The sequence below is a fragment of the Ursus maritimus genome, unplaced genomic scaffold, assembly GCF_017311325.1.
Source record: "Ursus maritimus isolate PB19 unplaced genomic scaffold, ASM1731132v1 scaffold_3, whole genome shotgun sequence".
In the NCBI taxonomy this organism is placed as follows: domain Eukaryota; kingdom Metazoa; phylum Chordata; class Mammalia; order Carnivora; family Ursidae; genus Ursus; species Ursus maritimus.
Window position 1 is genome coordinate 73,676,893 of NW_024425563.1, and position 14,925 is coordinate 73,691,817.

Below are 14,925 nucleotides of genomic sequence, written 5' to 3' on the forward strand. Positions count from 1 at the left end.
TGTGTATATATACCTTTATATATATATACAAAGTTTTATAGAAAATGTGTGGAATAGCAGTAAAGCAGAGCTCAAAAAAATTTACAGTAAAGTTGGTTCTTTGAAAAGACAAAACTGATAAAACTCTAGCCCAACTGATCAAAGAGGAAAAAAAAGAAGGAATAATGATATCGGGAATGAAAGACATCATTCAGACTCCATAAACATTAAAAGCTTAGTAAGAGAATATTACAAATACTTTTGCCATCAATTTGACAGCTTAAACAACAAGTACAAATTTCTTTTTTTTTTTTTTTAAAGATTTTATTTATTTATTTGACAGAGAGAGAGACAGCCAGCAAGAGAGGGAACACAAGCAAAGGGGAGTGGGAGAGGAAGAAGCAGGTTCCCCATGGAGCAGGGAGCCTGACGCAGGGCTCCGGGATCACGCCCTGAGCAGAAGGCAGATGCTTAACAACTGAGCCACCCAGGCGCCCCACAAGTACAAATTTCTTGAAAACCACAAACTACCAAAGTGTATTCAATAAGAAATAACCTGAATTCCTTTTATCTAATAAACTGAATTCATAGCTGGGAATTTTTCAACAACAACAACAAAATTACAGGCCCAGACAACTTTCCTGGTAAACACTATGAAACACTTAAAAAATAAAAGCAGCTCTACAAAAACTTGTCTAGAAAATAAAAATGAAAATATATTCCAGCATTTTATGAGAGCAGCATTACCCTAACACTAAAACCAAACACATCAAAAGTAAAAGACCAATATACCTCATGTATATATACACAAAAAATCCTCAAAGTTTCAGGTAAAATGAGAAAAGAAAAAAAAAAAACAAAACTCTAAGCACTTTAAATAGTGAAGCAAAAACATTCATTCAACTTTTTTTTTAAAGATACATGCTAACAAGAGTATTTAAGAGAATATAATGCCTTAAAATTTATATGTCTTTAATGTATACAAGATTTATACACGTCCATTCAAGACCCACAAATGCACCTTTATTGAAGCATTTTATGTTTTAGTATTTGACAAACCAGAAATTTTCCAGAAACATTTTCTTTTTACATACAGAAAAAATTTTCAAGTATTAGAATCAAATTGACCAGTTATACATACTGGATTACAGAGATATTTGGTATTCTAATCCTTTTGATTTCCAGAGAAAAGTTAAGATCTGTTTCACAGCTATTTATCACACTTCCTCATTGTTTTTGTTTCATGAGGGCAAATACTCCTAGTGCCTGGCACCTAATAGGAGTATCTGTTGAATACTGATGCTTGCATGTGTAAACAAAATATTCCTGAATACCTTTTTTTTTTTTAAGATTTCATTTTAGAGAGAGAGAGAACACACAGTGGGGGGAGGAGCAGAAGAGGAGAAAGAGGGAGGGGGAAAAATCTCAAGCAGAATCCAGATATGGGGTTCAATCTCACAACCCTGAGATTATGACCTAAGCCGAAACCAAGAGTCAGACGCCAAATCGACTGAGCTACCCAGCTGCCCCTCCCTGAATACTTTTTTTTTAAATGATTGATTTGAGAAGCAAGTGAGCAGGGGGAGGGGCAGAAAGGAAGAGAGAAAGAATCTCAAGCAGACTCCCTGCTGAGCAGAGAGAATGAGAGGGGGCTTAATCCCATGACCCTGGGATCATCATGACCTGAGCTGAAATCAGGAGTCAGATGACGCTCAACAGGCTGAGCCACCCAGGTGCCCCCCTGAATACTTTTTGAAGCCACTATCCAAATGTCGGTCTTGCCAGCAAACATGTTTTACTGGCAACCAGAAGTTCTTTCATCTATCTACTCAAGCAGGTTACTCTCCTTTAATAATCTCTCAATAATTTCCCAAACCCTTCCAGATAAACTCAAATCCTTTACAGTGTTGTGAGGTCCTATGTGAACTTGCTAATTTTTCCTGCTTCCCTTCTTATCATTCTCCCACTCAAAAATCAAATTGTATTATATTACAGAAAATTTCTCAAATATGCCAACATACTTACAGCTACATGTCTTTATTCATTTCCTTTTAGATTTTAGTCATTTAAGGATTGAGTGAAGAAAAACCAGACCACAAAAAATACAATGATATGAAAACCATGAGAAAACTAAGAGATGAGAGCAGTTACAGAAGAAAACAGTTAATTAAAGGAGGACATGAACAACAGGTGACAGAAACTAAACGACTGGTTTTAAAAACTGTTAACTTCGTTTGGCAAATCAGTCAGAGTTTTATACCTCATAGGTTCAAGAGTGAATGGGAAGCATAAAAATGGAGATTTAAGAAGTCTGGATGATACAAAGATTGCTTTGTAGGGAAGGATATAGATTAAGGGAGGTTTTATTGTACGTATTTTAAAAGATGGAAGAGCCTTGAGTCTTTAGAGAGTCTTTAAGGAGGAAGCTAGTTTTTGAAAAGTGCAGAGACAAGATATGGGAACATTAGGTCTAACACTGCAATGCCTAATGCAGTTACTTAAGCAAACATTTTGAGGTCAGGCCAGAAAATCATAGTCCGTAGCAAGATTTTGTTATAACACTATCTACAGCAATTAAAAGAAGTATATTGTACATATAAGAAGCTTCTCATGCAATAAGCCAATTATGTTTTCCTTCAGAATGAACTAAAGTAGCTGGTTAAAAGCAAGAGCAATGAAAGAAGAAAAAATAAAAAAAAACTATGCCATTCTCCCAGGAACAACTTTTACCTCATGAGGAAATCCTAAAGTTAAATGATACACAATAATTTATTCAAATAACAGAAACGAGAATAAACTACAAAGGTTTACCCTTAGGATATTCTGGCAATAATATTTTCTACTTGGTAAGAAAAACTTAGATAAATAAAAACATTAACCTTGATAACTTTAATTAGTTTAAAAATTAAGGAAAATAACATACCACATCTCTTACAGAAGTGCTTGATTTCTTGAGTAAATATAGTTCTTTTTTCTTCTGTTCAATGTAGTATCTAATGTCTTCGTTTAAAAAAAAAGAAAAAAAGGCTTACGATTAGCATTTTTACCTCTGGAATTAAACACCGCTATTTTCTTTGTACTAGATTTTAGGTGAAAGAATCACCATATAGGTATCTCTTGCTATCAGAATTCTCCCTATGTAAAATCAGGAACCAAAGAGCACAAGTTAGTATTTTTAAAATACTGCCAAAAAAACTGATAACATCCTTACCATCAACATGGAGAATTTTTACTCCCCATGATAAGGCATTTGATAATATACTATTTGAAGGAATAAAATCCTGTAAAATAAAAAAGGTTTATTAGTTTTTCTAGAAAATTACTAATTCAAATGAGCTAAACTTTAAAAATTATTTGAAGATTAATGTCACTAAGGTGTGTATTCAGAACAGACTCTATATAGTTACAATAGTAATCAGTACATCAGTTTTTTCTTTTGGAATATATAAATTAACCCTGTTTAATATATTCCCATATGCTTGACAATTAATGCAACTGTAATCTTAACAGTTAAGTGTCAAGAAATTTCATTAAAAATACAAAAATGCCATATGCTTCATACATCTCCAGTAGTATTTTAAAAGACCACAAGATGGAGATGTTTCTTTATGAAAAGCAGATTCTGTTCTTGTAAAAAGAGACACATGCTGATATTTAGGCTTTTCCTATTAAAAATGAGGAAAGGAAGATTTCAGGAACATCTCCATTTCTACTTGAGTTCTTAATAATAGACCATATACAGTAAACTTTAAAATTTCATACTTACATGGTCCTTGATAGCTTTTTCAACTAATAATTTTCCTCTGCTCAAACACACCTATAAAAAAAAAAAATCAGAGCTCAAACCTTAAAAAATTATAACACAATGGCCCATTGGAAAAAAACTTAAAAATATAAAATAGCTAAAATAAATTGATAAAATCAATAAATTATAATATAAATATATAATTTTAAATAAACAAAATTTGTACAAGTCTTAATGACTATCAACACAATAAAGTATAATAAAAGGAGATTTCCTTAGGGTCTCTGTAATAAGATCTATTAAAAAGTTTGCTTCTTTTTTTGATAGAGTAACTAAACAACTGAATGAGAACAAAGCTCAGTTCTGTAGTAAGCTGTCTATAACAAGTTTAGATTCTAATTTTGTATTCAAATGAAGATCTGAGAATATGAATAAATCATACATATACGTATATTTTGGTATTTTACATTTTAAATACAACACTGGAAAAGCAATTGAAATGCTACAAGCAATAATTACTTTGGAACTTGTCACTAGTATACAATCTCATTCTTCCAAAAAAGCAATAGTGAAAAAAATACATGAGCCTTCCTTGACTTTTCTTCCTGTATGCATTTCTATTTTTCCCCCTCCCCAATTTACCCTTCACTGTATCTTCTAACTTGTCAATGGAGTCATAGAGATGTGATACCAGTAACTAAATCAGGGGCTGGCAATCTTTTTCTGTAAAGGGCCAGATAGCACATGTTTTAGGTTCTGCAAGCCACAGAGTACCTGTCCTAAGTATCCAATACTTCCTTTACAGCAGGAAAGCAACCAGTTAATATGTAAATGAACAGGTCTGGCTGTGTTCCAATAAAACTTTATTTATGGACACTGATATCTGAATTTAAATTTGTCATAAAATATTCTCTCAATTTTTGCCCAAGCATTTGAAGATGTAAGAACCACGCTTAGCTCAAAGACTGTAAAAAACAGGGACAGGCTGGACTTGGCCCATGCCATAGTTGGCTTACTCCTGCTGTGAAACAAAGAAAAGGTTTCCATTTCTACTTTAAATAATGATCTGCTGTTACTTTTTAGTTGTAAATAACTCTTAAAAATAAAAGCCATCTCCAAAGGAAAAAAGTATTATTTTAGCAGAGTATGACCCTAAAGTATTAGGAGAAAAATCACCTTTCTGTAAGAGTAACCTTATTAATTGGAAAGCCACCATAATGTAGATATTGCTCTACCTAAGCGAACTCTGCTGCCAGTCCGCTCTTGAAAATATGAGATCCTCAGGCTATAGCCTTTCTGAATGTCTCAAAGCATATTTAAGAGACTTACTGAATCTGGAGATTTAAATGAACTTCCATCATGGCTGGGATGAGGTGAAGTGGTTTCTGCAGTATATGCAGATTCTGGACTTGGTACAGGAGAAATTCTTCCCAACGTCTGTGCAAATTTAGCTTCCTTTTTATTTGAAATGAGGTAACTGATGTCTTTGCTGAGAAATTCTTCAACTCGCTAAAGGAAAACAAAATATTTTCAAATAAGCCTTATAAACCATAAACTTTCATATTTCAGGTACAGTGCAAAATACCAATTTGATGTATTTCAGTATTTCGTAAACTGGTGTTTTTTATACTGTGTTCTTCGGAATCTGAGTTCTGAGGAAGTAAAATGGGCATTCTAGTAACCACCAGCATATGCTAGATACTATATTTAAGTACTTTATATATCCCAATTAATTTAATCATATTAACAACACCACGGTACTAATATTCCTAATATCCACATTTTGTGGAAAAGAAAATTTAAGAGAAGTGACTTGGTTGAGGTTACATCAGTAGTAAATAACAGAATTTGAATACAGATATTCTGACATGCTCTAAATGTACTACTGTCCAGTAGAACTTAATGCAATGGTTAATGTTCTTTATCAACTTTGTCCAACATGGTAGCAATTTGCCACATGTGGCTACCAAGCCCTTAAAATATAACAAAGGTAACTAATATGACTGAGCACTTGAATTTTAAGTTTTTTTCAATACAGTATTAATTAAATTTAAATAGCCACATGTACCTGATGGCTATCATACTGGGCAGGACAGTTCAAAATCAATTAACATTTTACCGTAAGACTTTAACAGGAAGAACGGACCCTTACCCTTAGAGTGTAAGACTGAAGATAATTTCCCTACTAAAATGTTTGAAAACTACTGCTTATATGCCTGAATTTATAAATCCAAGTACCAGATATCAATGTTATCAAAGATAATTCCTATCCAAGGGCAGGAAAATTAAAGTAGAAATAAATACTATTAATCATTAACTATCTTTATAAATAAAGATTTCTATAATATTTTAAACAGCTATATCCAGTTTCTATAGGATCTCACAACATAAAGGGGAATGATTAAAAAAAAATAAAGCAAAGTATATAACAGATGAATTAATTCCATCTAAGCATTAAGCAGAATTTGCTTACACCAGTGGCCCCCTTGGTTAAGTGTAAATCACTACTTCCCTTTTTTCTGAGCAGCATTTTCATCAACCAGTAAATAAGATATCCACATTTATTTATTTCAGGGATTACAAACTCAGATGCTTGCAAGGGCCAGCAGGAATACAAATGCACAATTTACACATCAAATGCTTTCTTCGTTTTCATAAATACATGGCCTTAGCATTGCCAGAGGTTCCAATTTTTCAAAAGGAACACGCTCTCCTACATATTTTTTAAAAATCTGTGATAAAATACATAAAAATTGACCATTTTAACCATTTTTAAGTATGCAATTCAGTGGCAGTAAGTACACTTACAATGTTGTGCAACCATCACCACTATACATTTCTAGAACTTTCTCATCATCCTAAGATGAAACTACCCAATATACGTTAACTCCTCATTTTCTCCTCTTCCCACCCCTTTTAATCTGTGTTCTACTTTGTTTCTATGAATTGAACTATTCTAAATAATTCATATAGGTGAAATCCTATATTTGTCTGAGTTATTTTACTTAGCACAGTGTTTTCAAGGTTCGTCCATGTTTTAGCAAGGGTAAGAATTTCACTCCTTTTCAAGGTTGAATAATATTCCATTGTATGTATACATATTTTATTCATCCATTGATCTGTTGAAAATTTGGGCTGTTTCCACCTTTTGTCTATTGTGAATAATGCTGCTATGCACACAAGTATATACATATATCTTCAAGGCTCTGCTCTCAATTCTTTTGAATATAACTTCTGTTTTCCACAGCAGTTGTACCATGTTATAATTCCACCAACCCAAGAGTTCCAAACTCCAAACATCCTCGCCAACATATGTATTTTTTTTGATACTGACGATCCTAACAGATGTGACATGGTATCTCCTTCAGGATATTAATCCCCTATCAGATATATGATCTGAAATCTTTTTTCTTCCCATTTTGTGGGTTTTCTTTTTACCCTCTGATAGTATCCTTTTATGCGCAAAACCTTTTCATTTTTATGAAGTCCAATTTATTTTTTCATTTGTTCTCTATGTCTTTGGTTTCATACCCAAGGAATCAACACCAAATCCAATGCCACAAGGCTTTTCCCTATACTTTCCTCTAAGAGATTTATCTCTTATGTTTAGAACTTGACCCATTTTTAATTAATTTTAGCATATGACCTGCGATAAGGGTCTAACTTCACTTGTCAGGAGTTTCCCTAGCATCAGCTATTGAAAAGATTGTACTTTCCCCACTGAATGGTCTTGGCACCCTTGCTGAAATCAATCAACCATATATGTGATGGTTTATTTCCAGGGTCTCTATTTTGTTGCACTAGTCTCTATGTCCTTATACTAGTACCACACATCTCCTTTGGTTTTCCAGTTCCTGTAGGAAGAGTTATAATTCTTCAGTAGTAAATAAAATGTCTTTCACACTTTAGCCCCGGTATAGCACTGTTTCTTGCTACTTCCCCCCCATCTAAATCCCAAGCTCAAGTCACATTGTAATATCAGTAGTTGCTGAAATTATACATAAATTTTAAATATATTCTTCCCTCTATTTAGTTTGTCCATTCTACCTGGTATATTTCTACTAGACTTTCAAAACTTGGGTTAAGTTCTATCTCTGCTATGATTACTAAAGGCAAAATTAATCATTTTCTTCTCTATATTCTTTTTTTTTTTAAGTAGGCTCCATGCCCAGTGTGGAGCCCAGTATGGGGCTTGAACTCACAACCATGACATCAAGACTTGAGCTGGGATCAAGAGTTGGACACTTAACCGACAGAGCCACCCAGGCACCCGTCTTCAATGTATTCTACTGGCAATTTCTACATAACTTCTGTTAAAGCACTGACAATGCTATACTGTAAATGATTTATGTGTCTGATGTTCCCATAGACTGAAAGCAGCAGACTACATCTTATGTATTTCTGCATCCCCAGCAGCTAAAATAGTGCTAGCATATTAGACACCAGTGGAATAATTTTTGAATGAATTTCCGCATGTCCAAATCATAATCATCCTTCAAAGCCGACTTCAAATTGTATCTGCACAACAGTTTCTGAGATTTCTTAACTGGAAGTAATTTCTCCTTCTTGTTGATATTAAATGTTGTTTTACAATTAATTGTACTCATGCAATCTCTACCTAGATCAGAGGCAGGACGGACATAAGATTCATATTTGAAATCTACCAAAACAATACCATACCCCTGCAGTGCTGACTTAATTTCATCCTGGTCTTCAATTTATTAGCTATTAATTTAGGTCTTTTAAAGACTAAACTTGAAACATTTTTGAGTCACTCAAGGTTACAATGAACAAGTAACTCTGTCTTCAAGTTCATTACATGGCAAGGCATTTACCCTTACATCTCTGTTCTTCTCCAACTGCCTTATTTTAGCCCAGAATGTTTAGATATGGACCTAAATATGGTTGGTTCCATGTCCTTTTTAAATGGTTTCGTAATAGCTACATTCCTTGCCACTACTAGAAGATATTTTCCCATTATGTCCGACGTCACTGCTGTGTTTTCAGTGGTTGAATTTGTCACAAGTGTACTCTCCAGGAAAATGGGGTATGTTTTCATTAAGAGTAGAGAAAACAAATGCATAAAGTGGACAATTACAGATAAAGACAACACTGGTTATAATCTGAAAATAAGTTACAAAATGATAAAGGGCGTAACTAATCCTAAAAATTAAGTAACAAGAATCATCCTTTCAAGGAATATCTATTTAACTAAGTATTTCTTAAAGTTGAACGCTAAAACTCTTAGTGTCTAGAGATCAAGATTCCTTTATAATTCATGTAACAGATCACCAGAATGAAGTCTTTTTTTTTTTTTTTTTTTTTTAGGGATAGAGATGGAAATGTCATCAGAACAGAAATGAGGACATCACTGAATTATTGGAAAGATAGTGTGGGGAGGAATCATAGTTTGATTTAAAAATTTTTAGGGGCGCCTGGGTGGCACAGCAGTTAAGCATCTGCCTTCGGCTCAGGGCGTGATCCTGGCGTTGTGGGATCGAGCCCCACATCAGGCTCCTCCGCTATGAGCCTGCTTTTTCCTCTCCCACTCCCCCTGCTTGTGTTCCCTCTCTCGCTGGCTGTCTCTATCTCTGTTGAATAAATAAATAAAATCTTAAAAAAAATAAAATAAAATAAAAATAAATAAAAATTTTTAAAAAGAGAAATTAAGAAGTACAGTTAAGTCAAATTCAGTTGAAAATTCACAGCTCAAAGAAAAAAATGTGAAAACATATGTTCTTAATATGCTCTTCACTTCATTGGTCTACTTCAAACCATTTTAGGATAAAAATTTGAAGTGTATAAAACCAAAAGGTCTCCCAACTATTATCAAATGCATAAGTTAATTCAAAACTTGTTTCTTGCAAGTGCCTCAGGAACTGCTGTGGGAATGAGAAAAAAGGGGCAGGACAAGCATCCCTATACTAAATAGAACCACTGTTTTAGCTTTAAGTTTCCTTTTTACTGGCTTTATACATTAGACTTCTGAATGATTTTGCTTGAAGGGTTCTACTGCTAAATATACAAATCTAAAATCACTGATTTTTTTTTTTTTAAGATTTTATTTACTTGTTTCACAGAGAGAGAGAGAGAGAGAGCGCGCGCACAGCGCACAAGCAGGGAGAGGGAGAAGCAGGCTCCCAGCTGAGGAGGGAGCCCAATTCGATGTGGGGCTTGATCCCAGGACCCTGGGATCATGACCTGAGCCCAAGCCAGATGCTTAACTGACTTAAGCCACCCAGGCACCCCTGAAATCACTGATTTAAATCATAAAAGGTTAATGGGTTATTCATCATATTTGAGAAAGCTGTGAAACTGTATCAGATAGCTACTTTGTAGCCATTAATTGCTAGAGGAACAAAACGGTGTAGCAGCATCTTAGTCTGGGAATTAGGCAGCTAATCCCAACTGGGCCAGTCATTTTACTACTCGGGACCCTTAAGCACTTACTTTCAAAAATGAATAAAAGAAAGCAGTATGTATTCAAAGGTGGCAGGCCTATAAAACATGATTTTTAGGAATGTAGTCATATGGTCATTATGATACATGTTACTGCAATGAGAAATGTGACAATGTTTTAAGAAAATGAGTAACAAGGGGTGCCTGGGTGGCTCAGTTGGTGAAGTGTCTGCCTTTGGCTCAGGTCATGATCCCAGGGTCCTGGGATTGAGCCCTGCATTGGGCTCCCTGCTTAGTGGGGAGCCTGTTTCTCCCTCCCCTCTGCCCTTCCCACCACGTGCTCTGCCTTGTGCTCTCTCTTAAATAAATGAAGATCACACCAAGAAACAATTCAAAGAAACTTGTTACGTGTTCTTCTGCAAATTTCTATTCTAGGAATGGCAGATTATTCAAAGATTATTCAACAAATTCAAAGTGCAGCACAAACCTTTTTAAATAGGAAGAACTAGGAAAGAAATTAATAAATTCTTAACCTCACTTACTAAAACTTACCCCAACATTAATCTCACTCATAAGAAAATTGTAGAATTTTGCTCAAATTTTCTAACTTCTTAACCATTTACTCAATGTATAAGTTAGGAAAGAGAGCTTTCAATATTCTTAACACAAATTATGTTTCCGTAATGACATTCATTCTGTTGAGATTGTTACCACTCAGAGTAATGTTAACTCTTTGTGGTTCAAAGAGGTTGTCCCTGTTCTGCAAATAACATTCTTACTGTTATGCTAGTCCAGACAAATTTATGTAGTTCCCCAATAATCATAATGAAGGAGTTCCTGCTATTTGGAGGACATACAAACGTTACAATGAGAAGGCAATCAGAGGTTCCACCAGGACAAGGGAAGGAGTCACATTTCTCATACTTCGTGAACTTTACGCTAGACTAAAAATCACAGAAATCTGAAAGTCCTATTAGGCTACAAAAGGTTAAAACAAATAGTTTTTCATTAATGTTAAACAGCTGATAAAAGTTTTAAGCTTGGTGCTTATATGGTTATGTTTCCCAATATGATAATTTAAAATGATTACATATTAGAAAGTACTAGTTACAAATGTTTCCTCTTTTGTCAAGTGTATAGTTTTGACTTACCCCTCCTAGATCCTGAATGTCCTTTTGCAGTTTTTCAGATATGGTGACAGACGGTAAGTCAATGTAAAATATTTTTCCCCAGAGCGGCTTATATTTGGATTTTTCTGGTTTGTTATCAGTTTTCACAGATTTTAAAGATCTGTTTTTTTCATTTTTGACTTGGATTCCACCTGTTGTTTTAAAAAAATGTAGAATTAGATCATGTTTTATGCAGACAGAAAATTTCTAGTTTTAAAAATATTTTTTATACAGTCATATCACAGAGGGGGAAAAAATCTTTATAATCCCACCAATTAAAAACTCAATAGCATTTTAATGTATTTCTTTGTAGTACCACTTAGGATAAAACCAAAATACCATACTTGTTTTAACAGATACTATATTGTAAAATAATTATTGTCCACAGCCAATAGTTGACTCTGCAGGAAATATTTATGCATTTGTTCATTGTTTTTATGTATTACAGTGGAAACTATCTAAAACCTTCTTGAAAGATTTTCCTCCTTACATGTAAACTCCATGGGGTATTTACTTAAAAATATTTATGGAACATCTGCCATTCTGTTGAACACTCAAAACAGGCTTAAAATGTTAAAGACTTATCAATACAAGAAACCTCTGTTACACATAATGACCCAGTCCTCAAAAGGTTCCAAAGTTTAGTTTCCTATAGTTCGCCTATATATTAAGAACTAAATGTCCATTTTAAGAGCCAAATCACCATTCACTTCATTATTTCCTTTGAAAACAGATCTGAGATCGAAACAACTGCTTTAAAAATTAACTTTCATAACACAATCTGTTCATACGTTGGAAATTCCTATATATATACGACATATATATTCTAGATTTTTAAAAAGAAAAAAATCTTGGAAGCTGTTATGTTTTACCATACAAAGTCGTCGAAATGGAAATCTGCTTTCATGTCCGTCTGTAATGTTGAATACAGCAATGGTGTGTTTGAAATACAAATACTATCCCTTAACTTTGTGAGTGAAGTAAAATAAATTTAAGAATAGGACCAAAACCCCACCCACAATCACCCAATTTAATCATGAACCTAAAAGCCACGAGCACCTCTGCTTTCAAATTGAGGCTACAGCTGCAGCCTCAAAGGGCCTGAGCTGAGTCTCAGCATCTGTCCCAGGCCCGGCCAGGTCCGGGTCCGCACATTGTTTTCTAGTTTTACACCCCCGGGGAATTTGGGCCCGCGGCTGGAGCGTGAATAGAGCGAGGGGCCCGGTTGGGATCCTTTCCCTTTCTGAGGCAAAGCCCTGGACGGAGCCTTCCTTCAGGCCACAGAGAAGGACGTACAAGCCAGAAAAGAAAAGAAGCAGGGACCTGGGGGAAGAACTCTAAAGAATCAATGGTGGAACCACGAGGGGAGGAAAGGATTAAAGGGACTGCAGCGGAGGAGGGGCTTCATACCTTGGAAATGTCCTTTGCTGTGGATCCTCATGGCTCCGGAGTTCATGGCAGCCGCCCGGCACCTACATACTGGGTTCGGGACAGTGTCGCACCGGGCGGCCACGAAAACACAGCTACTCGAGGTCGATTTATCAGCCGGTCCCTCTTCCCCTTCCGCAAACTACCACACCCACGCAATAGAGATGCAGCGTCTACCGTCCGGGTTTCCGGGACCGAATCCAACTCCAAGGCGCGGAGGAGGAAGAAGTAAAGCACAAACCAGTGGGCTGCGGCGGTTGAAGATTTGAAAACGCGTCACGCGGCCGCGGCGCCCATACGCGCGCCCCGCCCTCTCTCACGCCGCGCGCCGCGCCGCGCCCCGCCTCGCGCTCGCCCCCACGTGCCCGCCTCCTCGCGCCGCGCGCCCCGCCCCCACGGGCCGCGTCTCCGCCCCCGCCCCTCCCCCATGGCTATGCCTTTTAGGCTTCAGGTCCCCGGTCTTCCCCCGTGACTTCGGGTCCCTTCGCTCTTCTGAAGAGTCTTTGTGACTGCTGTTGACCTAACACAGTGAATGCAGTTAGCTCCGGAGGCTAGTCCAGCCCGCCAACAGTGTCATCCCCGCCTCCTAGGGTCGCCAGGACCGCGTGCCCTCCAGCTGCCTCCTTCACCAGGTACGCTTCTTGCCCACGGGTCGGCTGTCCCGGAGGCCGAAGGCGCGGCGGCTGCGGGCTAACTAGGACTCAGCCTCCGGCCGGGCCGAGCTGCTTGGCAGCGTGAGCCACTGCCCAGCACGCCCCGAGGCGCGGAGCGAGGTTTTCCTGCGGTCACCGCCGACCTTGCCGGCCTGAGACAGGCCGCAGAGGGACTTCCAGGGCGGGAACGGCCTGGGCAGGGGTCGTAGGAGCGAGGGTCTGGCCTGGCGGCCCCTCCCAGTCTAGAGCCAGTTCAGGTCGCCTTGGACCTTTTGGTACCTGACTGCGTGCTGCTCCTTTGACCTCTGTTGTGCACAGACCTTTTTTCGATTTTTGTGAAGTTTGTTTCAACAATAATAGAAAGGAAGTGTAATGTGAAATCTTAAATCCTAGGGTTTGGGGTCTGGACCTACCGCTTACCACGTAACTCTGATTAAATTACCTAATCCCTTGGAGTCCCAGTTTTTTCACTTGTAAATGGGGGTAATGGATTATAGTAAGGGTTAAATTAAAATATTTTGTAAGTAAGTTAATTTTGTTTTCTAAGTGGAAAAAAAATGCTTCACAGAATTGTTTTGGGTTTGTTTCTGTTTATAGACTTGTGAAAAAGGAAGAGGATTAAATCTTGTGCTGTTTTGCATTCATCAACTTTTGGCCATAATAGTCACTCATTGTTTAATGATTGATATATTTATTTTATTTTTATTTTTTTAGGGAGGGAGGGAGACAATGTTAAGCAGGCTCCAGGCCCAGCACGGAGCCCCACCCCTGGCTGAGCTCATGACCTGAGCCTAAATCAAGAGTCAGCAGCTTTACTGAGACGGAGCCACCCAGGTGCTCCTAACGGTTGATTTTTGAACTAGTAGAGGTCAGAGAAGTTAGTGCCAATATCACTGTTTCACAAATAAGTACTTTAAAGCATAAACAAGAATGGATTCTAATAACCCTTAACCAAAATGGAGAATCCTGAGGTCGGTGGTTCAGGTTTGCTAAAGGAAATGAAAGTTTAGTTGTAGATGGCTTTAAGTTGAAGGGCCGAGGGAGAGAAGCATGGAACCATCATTATACGGCAGTTGATAATATTTGTCTGTAACTCCAGAGAGATATGGGGGTGGAGTGAAGAGAGGAAAAAGATGGATTTGGGAGACATACATATCCTCAGCCATGGGCAGGAGGAGGTGTAGTTTGAACAAAACATACTCAACATTAGATGTTCTATTTGGGGAAGAAGACCTATTTTCAGAATGTAAGACTGATGAATCACAGGCTTGTACCCCCGAAACAAATAATACATTATATGTTAATTAAAAAAATAAAAATAAAAAAATGTAAACTACGGAAAGAGCGCAAGATTTTTTGTTTATAAAAAGCTTTAAGATTGAGAAACACGAATATAGAATGTAGTTAAAGTCATGGAAGGAAATGAAATTGCCCAGGAGAACATGTGAAATAAGAGAAGCAGTGATGAGTAGACGGTGATGAAATAGTGAGAAAGATGGAGAAAAGGCCAGAGAGTTAAGAGAACTGGGAACAAAACTTACCATCCGAAGTC

The 14,925-nt window shown here is 37.0% G+C and overlaps 2 protein-coding genes across 6 annotated transcripts in view; one reads left to right on the forward strand and one right to left on the reverse strand.

Annotated features, from left to right (window-relative positions):
* The window catches only part of DBF4 (DBF4 zinc finger), a 29,123-nt gene extending 16,146 nt beyond the window's left edge, over positions 1–12,977 (reverse strand). The window contains exons 1-6 of one of the 2 annotated variants that reach the window (XM_008686208.2): positions 12,703–12,977; positions 11,275–11,444; positions 5,054–5,233; positions 3,746–3,796; positions 3,191–3,260; positions 2,903–2,979 (exon numbers count right to left, since the gene is read on the reverse strand). In XM_008686208.2, coding sequence (XP_008684430.1) covers positions 2,903–2,979; positions 3,191–3,260; positions 3,746–3,796; positions 5,054–5,233; positions 11,275–11,444; positions 12,703–12,748 — 594 coding nt within the window. In that variant the 5' untranslated portion in view covers positions 12,749–12,977. The remainder of the gene's footprint in view (positions 1–2,902; positions 2,980–3,190; positions 3,261–3,745; positions 3,797–5,053; positions 5,234–11,274; positions 11,445–12,702) is intronic. The other variant, XM_008686207.2, reaches the window with a different exon arrangement.
* A 171-nt stretch (positions 12,978–13,148) lies between these two features.
* Positions 13,149–14,925, forward strand: part of SLC25A40 (solute carrier family 25 member 40) — a 62,591-nt gene continuing 60,814 nt past the window's right edge. For 3 of the 4 annotated variants that reach the window (XR_005838612.1, XR_005838611.1, XM_040644297.1), the window contains exon 1: positions 13,150–13,352. The gene's annotated coding sequence lies outside the window, so the exon portion shown is untranslated. Of the gene's footprint in view, positions 13,353–14,925 lie in introns of all 4 variants that reach the window. The other variant, XM_040644298.1, reaches the window with a different exon arrangement.